General features: G+C 42.1%; 1 protein-coding gene across 6 annotated transcripts in view; it reads left to right on the top strand.

The window, feature by feature from the left end:
* The first annotated feature begins 800 nt into the window (after positions 1-800).
* The window catches only part of ntng2b (netrin g2b), a 74,030-nt gene continuing 50,980 nt past the window's right edge, over positions 801-23,850 (top strand). For 3 of the 6 annotated variants that reach the window (XM_088070798.1, XM_088070796.1, XM_088070797.1), the window contains exons 1-3: positions 811-1,220; positions 2,566-3,314; positions 19,406-20,049. In XM_088070798.1, the coding sequence (XP_087926924.1) occupies positions 3,096-3,314; positions 19,406-20,049 (863 nt within the window). In that variant the 5' untranslated portion in view covers positions 811-1,220; positions 2,566-3,095. Of the gene's footprint in view, positions 1,221-2,565; positions 3,315-19,405; positions 20,050-23,850 lie in introns of all 6 variants that reach the window. The other 3 variants (XR_015775105.1, XM_088070795.1, XM_042509287.2) reach the window with 3 other exon arrangements.

The following is a 23,850-nucleotide window of genomic DNA, read 5'->3' as shown; positions in this document are numbered from 1 at the left end:
ATGGACAATTTCACCATGAAACAACAACAACGATGACGACAACAACAACCTGACAAAAATCACTTTCAACTGTGGGGGAAAGTTAATGCAAGCTCTCTGCATCAAGAGCAAAAGGCCCTGCTCCATATAAGCACCATGGAGAGCGCACCACTCTGCAGCAGGATGCAACATGACAGAGCTCTGCACCTGACCGGTCTACATTTTATCTATAGTGTATATTGGTACATTACATTCAGATCTACTGATAATCCCTTATAATAACCCCATGGATAATCAATTCAAATGCAGGTCGAAAAAAAACACAGAGAAAGTATCTATGGGATCTTAAAGGTAATGTTGTACAGTAGCACTATAAGAGATAAATAATACAACAAAGTAGGATAAGGTTGTACTACAAGTCCCATAAGGAGTGTTAGAGAAAGATTTTTGATGCAGGGACAGCTTTGAGTTTAGTGTATACGGCGAGTTATTTTTATTTTTTTTTACACGTCGGGACAGATAAAGGGCAAGAGTACAGTAACACCGGGTCCCCCTTTCCCCCACTGGTCCTTTAAGCCTAACAGGGTGCAGAGCGGACCTGCTGGAGAACAGTTTGGAGCAGCAGCAGAGGAGAGGGGAAGTTGCACCGCCCCGGTTCAGGCAGCAGGGCTGATAAAAGCTCAGATAGTGATTGAAAGTGATGGTAAAAGGATTTAGCCTGGGCATTAACAGAGAGAGAGAGAGAGAGAGAGAGAGAGAGAGAGAGAGAGAGAGAGAGAGAGGAGGAGAGGAAGGAGGGAGGGTGATATTTTCCATAAAGCCTTTTTTTTCTCTCTTTCTTTCTGCCCTTGAGCATCCCGGGTAAACCCGAGCTTGTAAAGTGGGAAGAGGAGGAGGAGAGGGGGGAAGAAGGGCGGGCACAAGCCTTTCCTCAAAGTCAATATTTTATACTTTTGATACTCCTTGACGCTGGATTTCGGTCCTCTTTTCCCAGCCGTTTCTATCTAGGACACCGATCTACCGGGCGCAGCCATCCACGGTGTGATAAAAAAGTATCCGGCAGAAGGCAAAAAAACAAACAGCGAGCCGGGGCAGGCAGATAACGGGAGTACAGTGAGGACCGCGGCGGGGAGCGAGTACAGTGGATCATCGGGGGGGATCTTTTCTTTTCTTTTTTTAACCCAAAGAGGGGAACGTGCACCACGCAAAGTGCTGACCTGTCTGGCGGATGCATGCTAGAAGTAAGTGCTTTATCTGATTTGATAAAAACATCTCGATGCATTTCGCTAAAGCTCTTTGAAGTCTGCACCGAGAAGCTGCTCTGAGTGCAATATCCGGACCACTTCGGGATAATCAGAGTGCCGAGGGGACTTTCGGCGTCATTTACACCATTTTAGACATCAATGCTTTGATTTATAAAGATATGTTTATATATAAATATATATATAGTGTGTGTGAGCGATGCTGCGCAGTGGGGTGCACTATACTGTAAGAAACTGACACACCCCTACAACACTGTCAGCGCCGGGAAATAGCTTTGGCGACTTCACTTGTCAGCTGAACTAAGTCAGAGTCCACAGGGCTGTGTGGGATAGGGTTGTGCAAGGACCCGGCTGCTGTCAGTGTGGGATGACAGTCGGATTATGATCAACGAGGGCACGCTGCAAAAAAAAATGTCAACCATATTTATTCATTTATTCATGTATTCAGCTGAATATTACAATTAAATTTAAGTGAATAAATCCGGCAATAAGGCTGCTTCCACTGCAGTTTGTTGAGCTTAAAGTTTATTATTCAACTAAAGACAGTGTGCTGAAGTAACTAAGAGTAGTGAATAAATATGCCTATAATGAGTAAACGTAAATAAGATGAAGTTCATTTGTGCGTAAAATTCTCTCCCCTTTGCACATTTTCTCATATTTTAAGATCATATGTCATAACGGCTGGTAAATGTCTCCATTATATTGATGTCTTTTTTTTTAGCAGTGCAATTGTTTAAAAAAAACCCAAACATATGTACTCTCTACCTCTAGCACTGGAGAGCCATTAGAGCAATTACAACTCTGGCACGCACAGGCGGCACCCGGCAGCAGCACGTGTTTTTACGCACAAGGTTATCCACACAATGCGGCGCTTTTTAGTGCCTTTTAAACGTGTAACTCTTTGCAATAAATATAGCAGAATACACTGCAGGTTTAAGCACTGAGGTTTAACCAAACGTGCCCTTCTTATCCTGCTGTGCCACACATTCACCTAAAACTTCTCCTAGTTTAGTATGAGAGGAATGAGATGCTTTTTTTCCCACTTTCTAAGATAAATAACCGCAAGTTACTACATTATAATCAAGGAGTTAATTATGCCACAAAATAAGAACGCAACCCACTCATCCGCATGTATATTTCAATGACTGGCATTAAACTTTTATTCATGCAAAAGAGAAACACCGCGCAGGATACATTTCATCTCAAGTCGAGCTCTGGAAATTTATACCCTTGCGTTTACAGTAAGATCCAGGATGTGCCGAAGTGACGCGGATACATTACTCATCACACTAACTCTCACATTTGTCCTCATGTCGCCCCACAGGACAATCAGAGGAGCTCGGCCAGTGCAAAACATCCAATGGATATACCTGAAGACGCAGCAACTTCTCCTTCATCCTCCCCGAGCAGCTCCATGCAGGACACCGCTCTCTGAGCCATGGATCCGCGTTAACATCTCCAACTCCCCCCTGCAGCACTATGGTTAAAGTGCATGCCGAGATTAATCTCTGTAACATTATCTGCCTCTCCACCCACCGCCCATCTTCCTCAGGAGGTCAGCCGTCAAAACAAGAAAGCGTCCCTCTCTCGGCTGTCTGGGAGCCGTCGATATCTGTGAAGAGACACTGAGCGAAAAGTTGCCGATACTCTTCTCCTGTCATTTAGGGGAATTTATCAGCCTGGAGTTGTGTCATTTTACCCACACCTCTCTCCAGTCGCAGTACAGCAGTAATGGTACTAGGGTTGTCCACTGTTTCCTTATGATTATCGCTCCATGCGCTTCACCTCTCCTCTGAGCTCCGTGGCCCCCTCACCCTGCGCCGGACCCCGCTCCAAACACCCCCCCAGCCTGCCATGCTCCTCCAGGCTGTGTTTGTGCTGCTGCTGCACTGCTTGGCCTCCACTCTGGGCCAGTACGAACTGTGCAAGTCCCTGGTGAGCACGGATGAGGGCTCGGTGTGGGAGCAGTACGCGTGCCAGCCCAAACCCGCGTCCATGAAAGACTACATGCGGATCAAGGTGGATCCGCCCGGGATCACATGTGGAAACCCGCCGGAGAGGTTCTGCACGCTGGTGAGTTCATGTCGGGAGTAGCGCGGAATATTTTATACTTTTACAATACTGTGCAAAAGTCACAGGCCACCTTGAACTTTGTTATTTTAGCAATGACCATATATTTATTTCTCAGTAGTCCCTTCACTAAAATACAACCAAAACATACATGAAATATTAAAAACACAAATATATCTGTTAAAAACAACTTCAACAAGCTAAAGCTGCAAGTAATTAGTGTAGCTTTTCTTTCTCCTTAGCATGTCCTGAACTCTCTTGGGCAGACAATATTAGACTTCTAATTTTCTGGTATGCCAGAAGATTATTTAAGAAAACTTAAAGACAGTCTGCCCAGGAGAGTTCAAGAGGTGCTAGGTGTAAAGGGAGGTCACACTAAATATTGAAATATTGACTTCAGTCTGAATAAGCCATTTGGCTCTGACTTTTTGGGCATTTGAATGCATTGTACATGCTCTCTGTATCTTAATAAAGAGACATAAATATACATAAATCCTCATTGCAACTTTGCAAAAAAAGAAATAAAATCACATCTATGGTGGTCTAAGGACTTGTGCACAGTACTCTTTTTAAAACTTTCTAACAATATTTTAGAGTGACCACAATCGACTACGCTGGCAGAAAACCTTGGTTGGTCATCACTAAAATAAAAAGTCAAACTATTATTTTTGGAAAACAATAAGGTCACAGGGTTATGCAATTAAGCTGAATAGTGACAACAGTGAAAAGTAATGAGAGAAAAAAAGGTCAGAGCAGGATTCACACTATAAAAGCTATAGGGAGCTAAAAGGGATGACATAAGTGCAATGACTTGGCAGGGCTCGACCTCCCTCAGAGAGGTCCGGAGGTGTTGTTTACATTAGTATGGACTTGGCAGCCTGGGATCCGGTTTGATTTGGGCTTCTCGGGGACCTCACATTTCCTCTGATAAAATGCATATAAGCGGGGACCTTTTTAGTTCCAAGGACACTGAAAGGGTGAGCTGCGGGAAAACTCGTTAAAATGTCTGCTCCAGCAATATTTAACACACTTTAGCCTGCAGGCTAGTTCCCATCCTGGCTAATGTAAGTGTAATAATTTGAAATAAGGGTTATAAAATCATTGTAATCCTAAGAAGACTGCAATTAAACTTCCCCCTGCCTCTTCAGAGGAAAGTTTTATATTTGAGGTGGTTTGACTCATAAAGATTTGACTCACTGTGTGAGTGTGTGTATGTGCGTGTGTGTGTGTGTGTGTGTGTGTGTGTGTGTGTCAGACTGCAAGTTCGTCCTCTTGATGATCGCCAAAGACTGTCCACTCGCTGAGTTGGCCGGCATTGAAGGTGCCAGACCTGTCTCAACAGCCATGAGTCAAGATCTCACAACAAGTGTTTCTGGAGAGTGTTTAAGCCCGTCTACGTCACATTATTCAGTCATGTCAAGCTGTTAATTATTTGTGTTCTGTGTGAGTGGAGATTTGTTACCTTAAGACAGATTTTACAAACAACCTCCACCCAAGTCTCTCTCCCTTCCTCTCACTAATAGTACTTGGGGGTCATTTGACAGGAGCAGGAAAGGATATCGTGCACCGTGGATACCTAATGGTTAATGATTTGTTTAATGTAGAAGGAGCGGAAACCACTGTCGTCTTGAGAGAGCCTCTCCGATGACTTTCTCTTGAGACGGGAGACGGACGGAGGCAAGGGAGGAGAGGGGGAGCGGAGAGAGATGCTCGCTGCCATAACATATTGACGTCTGCCCCCTAATGGCCCCAGCCTGGAAACTTCTATAACTATGTTTCTGAGTGAGCAATGATGAAATATTGATGGGCTCCTTAATGGGCTTCCTTACAAGGGGTTGGCCAGCATTGCTCCATCCCAAGAATCCAGAGTGTGCTGCTGGGCTGATGGGAGAGAAAAAGCAAGAGAGGGACAGAGGGCCGGACAGGAAGGAAGGAAGGTCTTAGTCAGCACTTTTGCATCGGACGGGGTTTTATAGTGGAAAGTTGTGGTTCTTCTCAGGTCATGTGTAGCTTTGGGGATTGAACCAGGCCCCCTAGTGCTCTGGCTGGGGATTTAGGGAGTGGAGATGAAAGTTTACTTAAGAAGTAAGAGATGTCAGACTCAAAGTCCAATATAATGAGAGAGCAGAGTGGGTTTCATTCTGTCACTAGATAATTACATTTTTGGCTATCTAGTTGGGGTGGGAATCACCAGAGCCCCCATGATATGATATTATCACGATACTTAAGTCACCATATTGGGATATAAAACATTAAGTGATATCCTGAGTATTGTGAAAATATATATAGCAAAATAATGTTGAGGACACAACCTAAATGGGACGCCCGCTCTATCCACTGAGCGACCGAGCGCCCAGAATATTATTTTTATGAAAAGATAAGGGAAAAATTCTAAGAATTATATATTTAAAAATATTTTTACGGAATAATTCTAATTTTAAACATATTTTTTCAGGCCATTTATTCATTCATTTAGTTATTATTAACTTTATGGTTGTTTTTTTGTTGTTTGTAATTTATTTTATCGCTAATTTTCAGGTAATTTTCTTGTACAGTAAGGCTAATTGTTGCTATTTTATTGGTTGTTTCTTCTCAAGAGTTTCATCGCCTTCTTCCCTTGGTTTTGAAAAAATACAAAGCCAATTTGCCCAGGTTTCAAAGGGCTATGATAATTTTTTAAAGTTTCTCACTTCAGTGATATTGATTTCAGCAAAATGTATCTTGTGGACTGAAAAACAATTGATTTAGTTGGCTATCAAAGGTCTAATTTGTATTTCCAATATCACTAAGTTTTATAACTTAAAAAAACCTATATTTGGGGTCTGTGTATTGATACAATATTGCAACAGAAAATATCGCAATACTATGCAGTATCAATTTTTCCCCCCACCCATACTATCTACTAGCTTCTTATTGAGCACAAATAAAGTGCTTTTCTGACATTAAAAGCAAACGTTTTGCATGTATCTAATAGTGAATCTTTTTAAGGTTTTTAAGGTTTTTTTAAGGTTAAGAATCACTCCATATTATCCACTCCTAACAGAGGACGCTCCAGCAAGGCCAGTACATCTCTGTCTTTCTTTTTTGGAACCACCAACGGAGTATTACTTGAGGGTTATTGGTATACAGATCATTTATTTTCAGGCAAGCTGCATTTTTTTCCCCCTCCTCATGCCCCCGGATTTGGCAGCTTTACAGAAAAGCCGGTTTCTTATCTAATTGGTGTACATTTACATTCACTCATTCAGCAATCCCACAAGTCAAGGGAAAGTCGGGGCACTGGAAAAAAAAAAAAGACTGCATCACCCAGTGCGCAGAGCTGCTCATCCTTAATAAGACTTGAGACATACTGCGGAAGATGCAAAATAATGTTTTTCACTCTAGGAGTGCTACAGTGTGTTCCTAAAAACTATGGAAGGATTCACTTTTTTTTTGGCGGGGGGGGTTAGATGTTGAGGCATACTGTAGTTTTCCTTGCTTGGTGTACAGTAGGTTTTGGTCCCTCCATCTCCACAGGGATGCATTTTTCCCCTACTCTATTTATCTCTCTCATTCCCTGGGAATGCAGCATCCTTCCTCCACAGCCAAAAAGGCCAGCATGTTGGCTTCTTTCAACATGACAGGCTTCCAGTACTTTGACAAAGATGCTACTGTAACCAGTGCCGTGTTAGGAGCTTCAGTAGTTTCTTTGTAGTTTCTCCGTATGATAGCTACTATAGAGCCTTAGCTTGCCGTTGAGGATGATGGAGGAAGGTGGTACAAGGAGGGTGAGGTGGAGTGTTGCAGAGGGGGATAGCTAATGATGAGGGAGAGGTGAGGAGGATCCAAGCTTAGCTAAGCAGAAAGATGAAATCAGACCACAGTTCCACAGTAGTACACACACTGTCGATATAAAAATGCATTCAAAAAGGTCTCGCTGTGCTGTTGTTTGTTATTTCGTTTTTTGGTTTTGAACCGAAACCTTCAATCAACCGTCTCCCTTGGGTGCCGAGAACAGAGAGCAGCCGAATGCAAATGGGATGCGTGCATGTGTACGGGAATGTACAGTGTGCCGTGACGTTCGTGCGGACCAGTAGGGGTGTGTGAAACATGTGCGCAAGTTGGCCGACAGTGCACGGTAGTATGTCTAAGAAAGACAAAAAACACACACACACACACACACACACAGACACACACCTTCCTGTTCCACAACACATTTGCCCGTTTTAGAAGGTAGAAATCAGCCAGCTCTAAAAATAGACATGAGAAGAGAGAGAAGCCGCGCAGCAGCGGAAGGGGAGCATGCAGGAAGGGGAGGAAGATGGCAGCTGGTAGCGTGGATCAGTGCTTCCCAGACTGGGCCTATGGCCATGCTTCATACTCCCTGCCCAGTGTGGACCTGCCAGGCCCCGGCCGGCCTGCCCTGCCCAGCAGTGGGCCATCGAGGCCATGCAGAAGGGCCACACGCTCCCAGCAACGGGCCATCCCTGATGCACCTCCCCGGTGTAAAAGCCAGCCCAGGTGGCCGGTGTCCTAATAATACACCCTCAGAGGGGGATCTGGGCGCAGCGTGAGCAGGTTTGACAGTGCAGGGCGTAATTAACGAAGGGAACAGAGAGGAAGAAACAGACAGCTAAAGAGAGCAACAGAGAGTGACTGTACGAACAAGGGAGGTGGGGGAGGGTGTAGTGATGTAATGGCATGGCATGCTTCCCCATTAGGACACAGTTGAAAGTGATCACAGAGTGTTTAGATGTGTTGGCAGAACGGGAGGATAGTTATAAGTGAGACTTATCCCTGGCTGAGGTGATACTAAGAGGGATTGGCCGTAGGGGTTTAGACAGCCTGAGGTGAACTTAGCAAACTGCCTTGTCTCGCCCGTCAGGATCTCAGGACTGACGGCTGTTTGGAGAGGAGAGACCACAGGTTTAGCAGCTACAGAGCCAGTGTGCGAGTGTTTGTACTCGTGTGAGAGATAGACTGGCCACAGCATTTGAGTGATAATTCAAAAGGACATTTGAAGCTGGTTGTTATTATCATATTTGTGTCCCTAATGACTATGATTCATGATGAAATTTTTCTTACCACCTCCACTGTAAGGATTTGAAAAAGTAAAGACAAAGTGTGAGGAAGCACGAGCCTCTTAGCTTTCCAACAAAACTTCAATGCAACAGAATCCATTTCAAAAATACAGACAGAAAGAACTCCCCTGGAAATGCCTGTAGACAAGTACTTGAGATGATTTCTATTGATTTGAAATGTCTGGAAAGTTGTTAGAGATTCACATTCTTTGCCACCTTTAAGGCCTTATCTGCACGCATACAGACATATTTTCCGCAATTCTTTGGCCTCTCGTCCACATGCGAGCACGGTTTAAGAACACCTTCTTTTAAAACACCTTCGAAAGGCAGATTTTTCAGAGTTGTGGATTCTTTTCATCCGTGTGGACATGTAAGGGCAACAATGACATCATCTCCTAAATTTGCACTTGCCTATTGCTACTTTGTGTAATAAATATGCCCCAAAACAATGACAACAACGACAGCCTACTGCTATGTTTCTGTTTAGTAGCACTGTTTGGTCTAAACACTAATCGACACTTGAAGGTAGTATTGCTGCACTACTTCACAAATGAACAGAGGCGTCTGCTGTGTCACTGAATGGGTTTACCGGGCACAAGCCCAGGCCCCAAGTTTCAGTGGGCCCCCTGGCCGTCACCTGCAAAATGTCACTCAAATTACCACGACCAGGAAGAGACTCAAAATGACAACAAAGTGATGCAATGGAACTGCAAAGAGACACATAAAGACTGCAAATATACATGATATGACCTCCAGGAGACACAAAACCACTACAAACAGACACAAAACAACAACAAGGAGATACAAAACGACCCCAAAGAGATATGAAATGTCTATAAAATACAAAATATGACCTCCAGGAGATGCAACATGACTACAAAACAACATCAAGGAGATACAAAATGACCTCTAACAGACATCAAACCACAAAAAAGAGGCAAAACCACCACAAACTCTGTGTGTCTTTCTCCCACAGGAGAGTTGACGGAGGCTTTTGTATATCTGTGCCCAGGGGCCCATTGTTTCATAATTCACCCACGCTCAACGTCCACTGTTTAAAGTCTGCAAGAAAGACATAATATTGATGTAACTTAAATCACCACCTACTAGTCTGGAGTCATTTTTGCCTTTTAGTTTAGACAGATATTAATTGAGGGTTGTGTGGAATTATCTTAATAATCTTAATAATCTTAATCAGGGTAGGGAGTCCCAAACTCTCTCAGGGGATAATTTCTGTGTTTACTTTCAGTCCGATTGAATGAGATGATTTCTGTTGATTTAAAACTTTATGGAAATCCATTGGTTGCACATGCCCTCATTGCCCAAATTTGACATTGTTCTTCTTTGAGTCTGCATTTTCCAAAAATAGAAGTGGTGTGTCAAATCTTATCATAGCCAAGGAATATCAATATCTCTTAACACAGCTCCTCAATTAAGGCGGAAATTTGCTGATGTTACACATCAACTTCTTGGACAGTACGACGGTATATGTGAAAAAAAAAGTTGTTCAAAACTTTTGTGGCTCCAGAGGGAGAACTGGATAGCTGTCTGGCTCATAACCTTTTTGAGTCTGATAAATTGCCTCAAGTGATGTCACATGAGTCGGGCTCTGTCAGAAAGACTGCTGGTGTGGAGTTTGAAAAAAGACCTCTGTGGCCTGCTCTTCATCTCTGCTTGAGGCTAACAGCTTGAGGCTACATTAGCCGCATAACACACTTACATCTCTGACTGAAATGTGCTTTGAGTTGCATTGTGGGTAATGGAAGTGTCAGGTCTGACAAATAAGAAGAATGCACAGAATAAAACATATGATATCTGCTGCACCGATTTTCATCCATTTTAAAAAAAAAAAAAACTGCCTTCGTGAGTCCGACACCAGAGTATTCTTAAAAAAAAACCCAGAAGTCTAATATAAAGATCATTATTGCACAATCCACGTCATTCGTCTCAAAACTCAACATCCTTTCCCAGCTTGTCTACCTCCCTTTATCTACATCTCCTTTGTGATTGGTTTAGATTTAATAACAGACATCAATAAAAGATAATAGCTTTTACCTGAATTCACCTCATCAGAAGCAAAAAAAAAGCCACTCTCCCTGATAGTTTGTTCTGTCAGTACACTGTATCTGCTGTTAAGCATCACTAGATTTCTAAGAGAAGTTCTTAATATAACTCGTCCAGGTCTGACTGTGGCGATCTGAGCAGGACGAGCTCTGCTGCTGCTTCGGAGCAGCATGGTGTCCCTGCTCTGTCCTTCTTCTCTCCTCCTCCAGCACAGTCACACGTTGCCTCCAGTAAACATTTACTTTTGCTTGCATGCACACACACACACACACAGACAGACACACACAGACATAAACAACACCTGCCTACGCAAACACACACCTAAGACACATTTACACTTGCCGACTGCTGTTTTGCGAGACATTTTACAGCAAGCGAATAATCACCGTTTCAGGTAATTAAAGTCAAAAGATTTGTAATGCGATACGTGCACAAAAACATGTACATTTTTCAGACACGCCATATTCAAGCACGGTAACAAGATCCTCCAGTATGATAGAAAAACCTCCAACAAAATAAAAGATTAACGTTATAAGTGAAAAAGCAATATCCCTTTCTCTTCCCCTCTGTGGCCTTTTTAATGGGAGGGTCATTTCATTCGATATTTCTCCAAAACAAAATAAATTGTCCTCTCTGAGTGTGTCCCTACCTTTATTCCCCTTGCTAGCTATATAACTTAGAAACTTCTGTAAGTGGAGGAAGAATGAAAGAGGAAAGAGAGAGCATGCAGGGCGGTGACAGAAAATATTTTGGGAGGGGGCAGAAACGGTCGTAAAAGCGATGAAAGAGACGGCGAAGGGCACGCAGAGCGCAGTTTTCTTAGTGCTTTATTTCTGTGTAAATGCACGCCGGCAGTTTGCTATTTCTGCAGACAACCAGCAACGTTTTATTACTGCTGTTGTGTTTAAATGCTGAAATGACTCCTATAAACTGTAAGATGAGGTCACTCACAATCGGTCCTCTTAGCCGTGGCGCTCGGCCAACTTTAGCACTTGAGGAGTTAATAATGACTGTCTAGAATCCTATTGTTATCCCGCCAGTGAAAACAAGGAAGTCACTCATCGCAGAGGCATCATGGCGGCTGTTGTCGTGGAGACAGGATCCCAGCGAGGATAATTGCTGGAGGGGCTTAGCAGTGCGGGCCACCTGCCGCAGCAGTTGGCCGGGATCTGTGTGTGTATATGTATGCATGTGGGAGAGTGCAGGCGTGTGTGTGTATCCTGGCATAGATATAGTGGGCTGGGGCAGAGTAGTGGCAGGAGGCAGAGTGGGATAAGGAGGACAGGGCACACAAAGGGCTTAAACATAACCTCGCGCGTAAGTCTCTCATGGGGGATAAAAATCTTCCAGCCTATATTACAATACATATCACCTCTACTGTAGTTAATCCTAATGGGCTCGGAGAGGTCAGAGCAGACTGGTGAACAGCAGCATGCAGCTTTCTGACCCGACGCTCAAATCCAACAAAGAGACAACAGGACGTAAAAAAAAAACAAAAAACTTTTTGTAGGTTTTGGATCTGCCTGCATGCAAACACACTTACTCTCAGAAACGTAAATGCTGTCACTTTAGCAGCTAACCTATATGGAGTATCTGGGACAGTGTGACAGTGCGATCATTTTCAATAGGATTTGTAGGTCGAGGGTCATCCCCAGAACAACAGTCTACTAATCCAGTCCCGTGTGTGTAAACGTGTGTCTGGACTAAGGTCAGGGAACGCACTAATGGAGGGAACAAAAGCAGCAGGACTGCTACAGCACGGAGCAGCTTTCCGCACTATAAAATGTGACAAGTTGATTTTACTACTTAAATCTAGGAAACCAATTACCTCAAAAAAATGTTTAATTTACTTGTTTAAAAATCAACCTGAAAACAGCAAACAATAGCATTCGAAGAAAAAAATGTAAGTAAATATACTATTAGTCTTAAGTTATGGTTACTTTATATCAAATTAGGTTTACATAAAATGTAGTTATATTTACTTAATTGTGTATAGTTGTTGCAGCTCAAAAATGACAAGTTTAATTACATCGATATTTCCAAGTTTTAGCTACTTCAGTACACTAAGTACACTGAGCTGGTTGCAAACTAGCCAATGATATTCGTATGTTCAAAAACATGTCGACAAAACAGAACTTGCAGATCGCCTTGCTTCATCATTGGCAAAATCTTCTTTGTCTGGTCAAGTTAAGTTAGACTAACTCAGACTTCTGATGCTGCTAACAACAGAAAACTTAATTATATATAAAAAAGTAAAAATAAATCAAGATTATTGGTTATGTTTACTTTCTTTTTTCAAAGCAATTGGATTTCATGATTATTTTAAGCAAGATCGACTCGTCAGATTTTACAGTGCACAGCAACAAGCTCCTCTCATTCACATTACCTTTTCCGGTAGCAGTTGTTTATGAGCGTGGTAGATTATCATCCTAAGTGCGTTTGCGCCGACAGTGATCTCTATCTGAGTCAGTGCAAGGGGGATAATTGGGTTATCAGATCGAGGACAATGCTACGATGTCGTCCCAGTGAGGAGGGACATAGATTATCTGCAGGTTTGGCGGTAGAGAGGCTGTTGTTTAGCTGCTGTGTCTTCACATGCATTATGATCCTGTGTAGTGTCTTCTGTGCTGTACAGCTTCCCTCAGCACCGGCCCAGCGTTTGCTTGTGTTTGGAGTTTTCCCCACTCTGCGTTGTCACCATAAATCAGATGATTTATAATCTCAGCCTCACAGAATTGTAACTTTTGCTTTTGTTATTAGACCACTAGAGTGGATTTGACTGAGTGCTCACTTTCCCCTCGGTACAGTCCAATGACTTTGTTCAAAAGGCAGAACTGTCTGCGGCTTCTGGGCAACAGACGTGAGAAAGCGAATGGCTGAAAAGACGCGGTGACACATGATCTGTGCTTATTGCTGTTGAAAAGGCCAGGTTTTTTTCATGGTCTGATTGTGATTATGTTTAGGGTGTAGCTAGGCGTCCCCTACTGGACATTTGGACATTTACATTTAGGCAAACTCGTGGTCACCCAAACTAGGACCCCTTTATTCCGTTGGGATTTTCGTGATATAATGTGTTGCTGGTCTCTGAATGTTCCCATGGTTATTGGTTTATCCACCTACACTATCAGGATTGTTGTCTGTCTGTGCAATAAAAGACTGACATATAGTTGTGTGTAGGTTCTTCGCAGAGCTATGTGCGGTGGTGTGTCTGTGAAGTTCTGCAATTATACCTCCAAAACGAGTGCACTATAGTTTGATTTAAGTAACACACGTAAAGCACACATTAAACATGGCCTAATAGCGACATTATTAAACAAAAGAACGATCCATTATAGCTCATAAGGTTCACAGACAAAACAACTGTCTTGTTCTAGACACCACACAAATTGTTTTGCCACACAAATACAGCATGCTAACATCATTAGCATAAGCATTTGACATTTTAAATTGTATAAATTAGCTTAGCGACTTCCTCGACTTGCATAAAGCCAGGAAAACCAGCATATATTTCGCAAAATGAAGCACCATTTTAATGCAAAAGGTTCACAGAACCAACACCAAAACAATTGTCTTATACTAGACTTGTTTTCCCCAAAAATACAACATGCTAATATTATTAGCAAAGGCCTATGACAATTTCCATAGCAAAAAAATAGCCTCGTGGCTAGCTGACTATTCCTCTACTCATACAACGCAAGGATAAATCACACATAAGACTTAAAATGCTATTTTGCTGGGACTTTGTGTTCTCAATTTATTGGTTCTTATGTGTGACATAAAACTTAATAAAATACTCCATCCTGAGTCTTGTGAGTATTGAAGAATCAGCCTTTGCAGGCTTGAGAAGTTGCTGTGGAAAGTTTGGTCGGCTTGAATTTGTGTTTATTACAATAAACTCTGATGGAAAAATATCAAAACAAGCACAGAAATATCTCAAACCACTTCTTAATCCACTATCCATCTGAATGCTCGGTATGTTACACACTCATAGGTCCTTGAAAAATCTGGCGAAATACACCATTTGCATCTCAATATGTAGGCGTAACTATTTGATGTGCTTTCATCACAAATAACTACACACTGTCAACAGTCAACTTTTTTTTTCTTGCTTTCACAGACCTGCAGAAACGTCCGGATTTATTTCAAGAAGTGTTGATACTTGAAAATTTTGGGGGGTGATATCACTTAACAGTCATTAGCTGAACTGAACTTAAAGAAGTTGCAGCATTAAGTAATATTAATGTTCCGTATATTTGTGTTCTCAGTCTAACTGCAGTATCTTAATCATGGCTGTAATTTGATAAATGGCTGAGTAGGCGAGTTAATGTTATGCATCACTCTAATCAGAGTAAGCATGGATCTGCATAACATTTCACTCTACATTGCCAGGATTAAGAGGTGTCTTTCTGCAAATTTTCCTTGAGTTTAATGATTTATATGGTTTAGAAACCTCTGGACGTCGAAGAAAAGGCACATTAGTCAATCTTATTATTATCATCAGGGCCTGTATTCATCTAACGGCTAAATATCAAACTTGGGAATTAAGAGAAAGATAAAATCGACTTTATGAACTTTTCGAATTAAAGCTTTTATCAAATTTCTTAGGGCTTTAAAATTCTGCTAAATTCAGGAGAGCTTCATGTGTGATTCAGATTTGGGTAGATTTAGACTAGCTTTTGATTACAAAATTTCACATCACTTTGGGGGTGTTTTTGTTTTGTGTTTAGAGGTGCAGACAAGAAGAATAAAGATGGAAATAATTTTGTTGCAACCACTTTTCATGCATCTTAACTGTCCCTAATTGTCAATGTGGTAAACAAAATTTCTTGCTTTCTGCAGTTTGGGTTTATATAATATCAATTCTAGTCAAATACGCATTATTTCATTCATATGTATACATTATTATTAATATATCATAAACAACACAGTAACACAGAGTAAAATGTAATGCCTGGGCCTGACTGCCTGCATGAGCATCTCATGACAGCTACCTTGCTGAACTACAGTGGCTCGCATGCGTGCAGTGTTAACACAGACAGTGTTGCTGCTGCAGAGCTGCCTATTGCTATAACTACTGTATTTCCACAATTGAAAGCCTGTACTCCACTCATTTATAAAGTCGTAAAGCTACTGCACGGTCCTACTAATATTTCACAATTCCTGTTGTTAACAGATGATTGTATTCTGTCCACAGAAAAGCTGCCATAGAGCTTTTATTTTGAAATGGAAACAAAAAGTGTCGAATAAAAAATAGTTATATATTTTTTCATGTCTGTGACAGGTATAAACACTAAAACTGAAGAGAAAGGCGGTACCATGTTAAAATGATTATCAAAAGACCATTTTCACTTTTTTTTTTTTTTTGCTGAAAAACTACCCAGCTGAGTAGCAGCTACGCTGCAACTGAACAGCGCTACTCACGTGGGCATTAACACTGCTTTAACTGCATTGAGGCTGCTTTAACCTGTCAGCACGGGTGCAGAAAAAACAAGATTCTGCAACGCACACATGCTGGTCATACAGGCAGTGTGGCCAGGAGGGGCTGATGTCGAGTAAAATCTCGTCTCTGATTGGCTGTTTGTGCTCTGAGTGTACATGCTATCAATCATGTGATCACCTGAGAGTCACTCTTAAAGGTTACTATTACTCTTTGCTCTTCAGTGAGTCTTTTTATAAATGCGTCTTCTTAGTCATTTTTGGATGCTAAAAACACACAGTAGAAAGTTTTTTATTGTACTGAGAAGAAAAGATAAAACTGGTATGTAAACAGTATGAATTGCAAACAAGCTACTGTTATTCATGTCTCTGTCACATGCAGGTCAAATGTTTAAAGCGGCAAATATTTGATGTCACTGGGGCTCAGATTTGCCTGCTTTGCCTCTTGCTGCTTGTCATTTGTTCTTTGTCATATAATATTTAAATATCTAAAAATATTCCACAAATAATTCTTGAAGTAAATCTGCTTTTTTTTCCTGTAGTTGTTGTTGCCAACATAATTTCCATTACTTTCCCAAACAGCATTTCAAGATGAGCTGGTCGCAGTCTTAAACACTACAATTAGAAGTAGTAATAACACCCAAGAGCAAAAATAATAAAAGGAACAAAACAAAGAAGAAAGGGGAGGAAGGAAGAGGTGGAGGTGGGAGAAAAAAAGAAGGATATTTTAAGACATACTCTGTACTCCATCAAGAGCTTGCTAGGAATGCAGTAAAATTTGGAAAGACTATTGGATTTCCAATAAATAAAAGAAGAAGGATAACATCAGCTATAAAATGTAATCAGCAAGTGCAGAGGTTGGAAACACAGTCGGGTGGAAATTTCACAGGCATCAGCAGCTAATTCTTAACCTAAATAAAATTGATGTATTGTATTTAGAGCAGAAACTGATTTAGGTTTTTTCTCTGGACAATGAAATATATCATTAAATGTGATGACAGCGATGGAAACAACAGTTTTGGGGCTTGGAATTCTCAAGTAATGGTACAAATATGAAACAGAATAAAAAAAAAACACTGCCTATGTGTGATAAAGTGGGAAAATAATACAAACAATGACCTCTTTGATGCAATTAATGACTGTGACTAAATATCGGAGAAAATAATAATCCTTCTCAGTTTAATTAGTACATCCTGGGGGCACGATGAGCCCTCTGAATGTGATACAATCCAAACAGCGTCAGAGCTGCGTTTTGCAAATTAAGCACCAGGAGAGATGACTGTGAGGATCTCTGGGATTTCTTTGTGTAAATATTTAACTTCTGGTGGTGATGTGAATGTCAGACAACTGGCTTACAACAGTAAGCTACATCAATTTTACCGAAATGTCTGCAAATGTCTCAATATGACGAGCCAGTAACTGAGGAATTACTAATTCTTGGGAAACTTATCTGAGGGGAAGGGCTTTACATTTAGAAAAGTTTGGTGAAAACTTGCAACAAAAAAAAAAAAAAAGGTCATGAAAGGTACGGGACCTGACATTTTTTCTAACACGGAAATGTAGGAATCTAAATGTGCTGATTATGAATTTGTCTTCTTGGTAGAAAGAGGAGGATGAGAGGCGTGAGATCTCCTATTACGGAGTGAAAGGCGTTTCACAGTGCAGGTAGAAAGAGGCTCTGTGTGTGTGAGGAGTGTGAATAATCCCGTTGACTTCTGAGTTGTGTAGTGGGGCCACGGCTTGAAAGTCTTGGCATCACTAGAAGAGGAGGATCAATTCTCTGGAGTTAAAAGTGCAGCAGCACTCTGCTGTCTATGCAAAGACAGTGATGATGCACGATCCTCTTGACCTTCACACTTCCTGTTGTGTTGTTTGGCAAGTTTACTTTTAAGCTCTCTGTCCCTCCGTGCCTTGGCGTGGAGTTGAAGGCACTCCTCATTTAAACACACGCAATGTTTTGTCGGAACAATATGGAGGTTTTTGCGGAGATTCATAGACAGAAAAAGCATTTAGTGTTCAGTGTTTACTTCTAAAATTCTGGAAAACGTAGCTCAGTTACAAAATAGGAGGTCAAGGAAATTTAGAAACAGACCATGATTTGGCAACGATTTCTAATGTTTGTGTGTGTGGCTCAAACATCCTGTGTATTCACAGAATGTCTCTTGTTGAAGATTGATTATGCAAGAACAAAATTTTTGTGATGCCAGCACTCGCTATATAAAACCCTTTTCATCCTGAGCCTCGAGTCTATGGTTTTTCCTTTCTCTTACCATGACAGCACAAGTCGTTTAAATCAGTACTGATATGGGAAACATCCATACTTTATCTGGAAGACTGGGAAGATAAATTGTAATTATTTGCCTTAAATGACAGTCAACTACTCTGTTGGCCACACGTCCACTCAAACAACAAATTTTCAAAAACACTTAGCTAAAAATTTGACCACAGCACATTTTGTTTTCTCGTTAATTGGGAGATTTTAGCCGAGATTACATTTTGACAAAGTCTCTGTGAGGCTGGATTGCCAAATGTGCAAACCATGAAAACTCCCCCAGGGACCCCAAAGGCCTCGTGTTCACTCTGAGGCAATTACTTTGTAGTGATTTGATTAATAGCAATTTCTGATGGGGAAATATTCACAATCAAAGCACATTATAAATTGAAATAATAACCACATTGAAACCTTCATTATATCAGTTCACTTTATGTTTCTATAATATAATGTTTTCTGAAATTACCACTAATTAACAGCAAGCAAAACTGGGGCCACTTAACAATGGAGCATTGTAGTGCTTGTTGGTTTCTGGGGTTCAGGGTAAAATATAATTAAACTGCCCTGTGTGATCTGCTGCTGTGAGCTCTGTTGTGCTCTGTAAGTACTAAGTACTATAAGTACTAACAGGCAATGGACACATGCACAAAGAGCGGGGGAAGCTTGCCCTATGGCACCTCAGTTGGTTAGGAGGAGTCTGTGACCTGATACCTGATATATATAGATATAGATATAGATATAGATATACTGTATATATTGGTCAACAACGAAACAAAGTAAAACAAGTGCTATTTGAAATTTATTGACTGAACAACCACGATTCAATCTTTCTGTCTTTGCCATTGACGTTATGTTACATGGGGTAGATGCAGCACTAAAGGACCGTCTCAGAGCAGATCTCTTCCAGGTCAGTTTAGCAGCAGCTAACATCCGACACTGAGTCTCTTAATGGACCCAAAAAACTCACATAGATACCAACTGTTCAACAAAACCTGTTAAATACCGGCACTGGTCCTGGGAATTACTGAGATTTTACCCATATTAAATAGTAAAAAATATATGTTCACATTTGCGAGGGGTGGTGGTGGGTAGTCTACACATTGAAAAAATATTGGCGTCCAAACGAGTACTAGAGCACTCATGCCCATTCTTGTATGTATATACACTATATAGTATACAGTATCAGTATATGAGGCTACTACCATTGGAGTCATTCTAAAACCCTGACTGATGTATTTCTGCCGTCTTCATCTTTCTTTTAGGAAAACCCATACCTGTGCAGTGACGAGTGTGATGCCTCTAACCCAGACTTGGCCCACCCTCCTCAACTGATGCAGGACAAGGAACGCAACGGTCTAATCACCTACTGGCAGACAGTCACATGGAGACGCCACCCAGAGCCACTGCTGGCCAACATCACCATGTCGTGGAACAAGACTCTGGAGCTCACAGACGACATCCAGATCACCTTTGAGTACGGCCGTCCGACCATCATGGTACTGGATAAGTCCATGGACTACGGACGCTCCTGGCAGCCATACCAGTTCTACGCTGACGACTGCATGGACGCCTTCAACATGCCACCCAAAAGTGTGCGTGACCTCTCGCCCACAAACATCACACGGGTCATCTGCACCGAGCAGTACTCGAGCTGGGTCGGCGCAAAGAACGACAAGAATGTGAAGTTGGAGGTGCGGGCGCGTTTTGCTGTGTTTGCAGGGCCACGGCTACAGAACATGGACAGCCTGTACACTCGCATGGAAAGTATGAAGGGATTGAGGGACTTCTTCACCTTCACCAACCTTAGGATGCGGCTTCTTAGGCCCGCCCTTGGAGGCACCTACGTCCAGAGAGACAACCTACTCAAGTACTTCTATGCCATCTCCAACATCGAGGTACCTGCCAGGTGAGGGTCAATGTTGACTTGGTCAGTGATGCACATCTTAACTCCTTTCAACATGACAGGATTAATTTCAAAAGAAATGGAACACTGCAGTATAAACACAACCCTTTTATTACATTTTGAAGTAACCATTACCATAAATTTACAGAAGGACGAAATGAGAGCTGAAAATCTCAATGCAGCTTTATAGCATTGGCAAGCAAAAAAATCGTCGGTGGCAAAATTCAACAGAGTCAGAAATTTACAACCAAATTCTCACAATGTTACTGCTGCTATGACCCACGTCTACAAACCAACCAATCAGAGCATGACTTGAAATGAAGCAGAATACACTGGCTGGCAATCCAACCAGACCAGGGCAAAAGAAAAAGTCTGTGGAAGCTGCATTTTCAAAGCATACACTGTGAGCTGCTCTCCTTACGGTAAACAATAAGTTCAACTTCTGCCAACAGCAGAAGACAACAGCAGCAACTAACAACCAACACCAAGCCATTAAACAACCCCAACACACCGACATCAAACGCCTCAGCTCTATTGTTAAATACGTTATCACTGATAATGGCTTTACAGCTTTGTTAGTCATGCAACCGTGGTGTAGTTCATGCTTAGACTAACATTAGCTTTTTACTTTATACTTCTACATTTAGGCAAAAAAACATCATAAAAGTGGTGTTCTTTGGTTAACATTATCTTGTTAGAAAAAACATGTAAGTATCATATAAATTTGTTTGCCACAGCTTGTTTCTGCAATAATAATTTAAAATAAATAGTAAAAACCCCATAGACTTTTTGACAAGGAAACCAAGGCCACTACCTTCCACAATGGCCTACAGAAATATGTCATCCCTGAGACACTTATATCCAAAAAGTCAAACATTTTAGTCTAGCACTACTTTCTGCATAGCTAAAGTAGTAAACACCAGGTGTAAGTGAAAAACACCTCTTTTTACAAGTTGGGAGAAATGATCATTAAAACAAATCCCCTTAAATAATGTCTATTTATACATAAAAGACACAATACTGCTATTTTTTTTTATCTGTGAAAATGACACCAGCTAAATCGAATCAATAACAAAAGTTCAGCAGATTTTAATCATAAAGCAATCTGCATATTGTTGAATATCTTTTCTCAAACATGACATGTAAAAGAAAGCCACCTGGTGATGAACAAACCCTCTCAACTGACACACAAACAAACACACACACACACACACACACACTCACGTGGCCTCTCTGATCTGAGGGCGTTAAAAATGACCCCATCTCTCTCAACATGAATCCTGGTGTGCCTGTCACCGGGCTGTGAGGACAATGATTAATGACAGAAACATACGGCCTCGGTGGTCTAACGTAAACCGCCATCCACATTCTGCCAGCGGAGCCGGGAACCCTTACATGGCAACTTTGTGACAGTGAAGGATGCTCGGGGCCGTCACGCGCCTGCTTAGCATCAACAAGCCATCTCTCCTACCTTTCAGAATTATCATTCCAATCAATACGGGAGGCTGACATTTGAATGGTATTTAACATCCGTGTTGGGATGGCTTGGAATGGGAGGGTGGAGGCGTGAATTTGTGTGTGTGTCAGTGTGTGTATGTGTGTGTGATGGGACTGTGGGTGAGAAGGGGGAAAGTGAAAATGAGCGACTGTTTGAGAGGGGCGTTGTCTGATGGGGGCATCTTGTGTTTATGTGTGTGTGGAGTCGTGGTATGGGGCTTGTTTGATGAAGTCCTGAGTGGATGCTGACACAGCACACACACACACACACGCACACACACACATATGCACACACACGCACATAAACAGCCCTCTGGCACTGTGGAAAGGGCCTGCAGGTATTGATCACAGCCACTTTTCAGGCTCAGCACAGAATCAGAGAGAGAGGCAGAGCTCAGCCCAATACCCTCGGGGCGAAACAGTCCATCACCACGCCAGAACCTCCACCACAGCCGGCAAATTTAATAATCAAGTGTGCCTGTTTTGAAATTTTTGTGCTTATTTTTTTATTTAGTAGTCCGCAAGTGCACCACATCTTAGAATTCATCATATGTCTCGAATTCCCTGCCGAGCCGCTTTGCTTGAAACACCCCCCTGCCTTGCAGATTTCTCTTCATATTTATACTTCCAGAAAACTTTCCTAATTTCTCTCTTCATCCCGAGAGCACGGCTGATAACTGGTGGCAGCTGGAGATAGTGTCAGTGTGCGCTGGATCTGGTAACAAGAGGACCCAAATTTAGCCCTGTGGAGATGACTGAGGCCAGTCCGTCTTCCGCCCCGGCCACCCACACCTCCCGTAACATAATCACTAATCAATAAGTTATTCTGGGCAGCCAGCAGGAGTATTAGGTGATAGTGGTGGGGGGTCTTCAACAGTACAGTACAATCAAGAGTGTCTGATGCTTACGGCTAGGAAATTGATTTTGGGGAGCGAGACGATTAGTCAATGTTCCCTGGACAAAAGGCTAAGCTATTTCATCTCATCTCATCTGGCCTTAGTAACATATTGGGATTTCCAATGCTTAAAATTTGAATAATGAATATTCCACTCGGCTGGTGCTCCGGCGGGGACGGTGCACTGAAATGGGTTTTATATGATCAAGACCGAATGGCAGTGTACCGCAGGTCGCCACGGTAATGAGATATGCTGGTGTTATCGATGGAGAGAGGGTTGTAGTCACTTCCTGGCCGTATTGTATGTCCCCAGGCCTCTATCTGTGGCTCTCTGGCTGAACCCAGTTAAAAGTAATTATTATTAGTTAACTCTTCTTAATGGCCTGGGTTGAGCATGAACAGAGACAGCAAAACAAGCGCTTTTTCCCTTCAACTGGTGTAAGATGCTACCTCTATGGGTCTCTTTTATCTGATGCTGCATTGTCAGAGTGACTGGCTGGACTCTAAAGAGCTGGCGCAGGTATGCGGGAAACCAGGTACTCAGGGCTAAATAGTGCTGCTTTATCAATAAATACGTAACCGGAGAGGCCGTTAAGTGCAAACGCAGGGAAGCTAGGTTTGATAGGAGGGGGGCTGTAAATTTAGATTTGTGGACGCTTTGAAAACGCTCAGCAAACTGGATCTTGAGCAAGTTGTGAGAGGGCATTTAAGGTGGAGGGCAGCCAGAGGTGGAGCAAGGATTTTGACAACAGGAGAAGGTCAAACAGAGGCAAAGTCAAATTGGATAGAGTTGATAGAATATTCTGATTCAGCATCACTCACTTTGTGTCACAAAGTTCTCCCAAGGTTAACTGTAATGAGCTACAGTAGTGACTACAATATAAACTCTAAGCTAAGGTGTTTGGGGTTTTGAGAGCCTCGGGCTTCATGCTCATTTTACAGGCTATATTCGACCCTTAGATGTGGCCATTTCCATATCACTGATGGGCCATGTGAAAGCCATCTCCAACCATCAAAGATAGAGTAGCAAAGCTTCAACTCTATCATCATTTACATCAGTGAAATCACATTCACCGGGAAGCTTTACTCAGAAGCGCAGCTCTCAAATTCCCCCTCATTCATTGGACCTCCATCTCCATTTCTGTTCAGTGTTCCCTCTGTCACATCTGTCAGCCGCCCTGCTGGACTATGGCGTGGACTATAGGCTTGCCTGTAGTCTGCATTATGGATTAGACGTGGGGTCACGGATTGGGCCTTTTTAATGAAATAAGCAGCAGGTCGCACGGTGGGTCTTTATAATGGAATAAAGGAAAGGCTGTAAGCTCAGGAAGAGCCAACTAAGTGGATTAGGGCCAAGACGGGGAGAAGGAGATAGAGCAGAATGTGGGGGAAGACAAAGTCTGCATCGTTTT

This window comes from Plectropomus leopardus, chromosome 20 (genome assembly GCF_026936395.1).
Source record: "Plectropomus leopardus strain MGB_pleo_1.0 chromosome 20, ASM2693639v1, whole genome shotgun sequence".
NCBI classification, from domain to species: domain Eukaryota; kingdom Metazoa; phylum Chordata; class Actinopteri; order Perciformes; family Serranidae; genus Plectropomus; species Plectropomus leopardus.
Note: the sequence above shows the minus strand (reverse complement) of the source record. Positions and strands in the feature narration are given on the sequence as shown.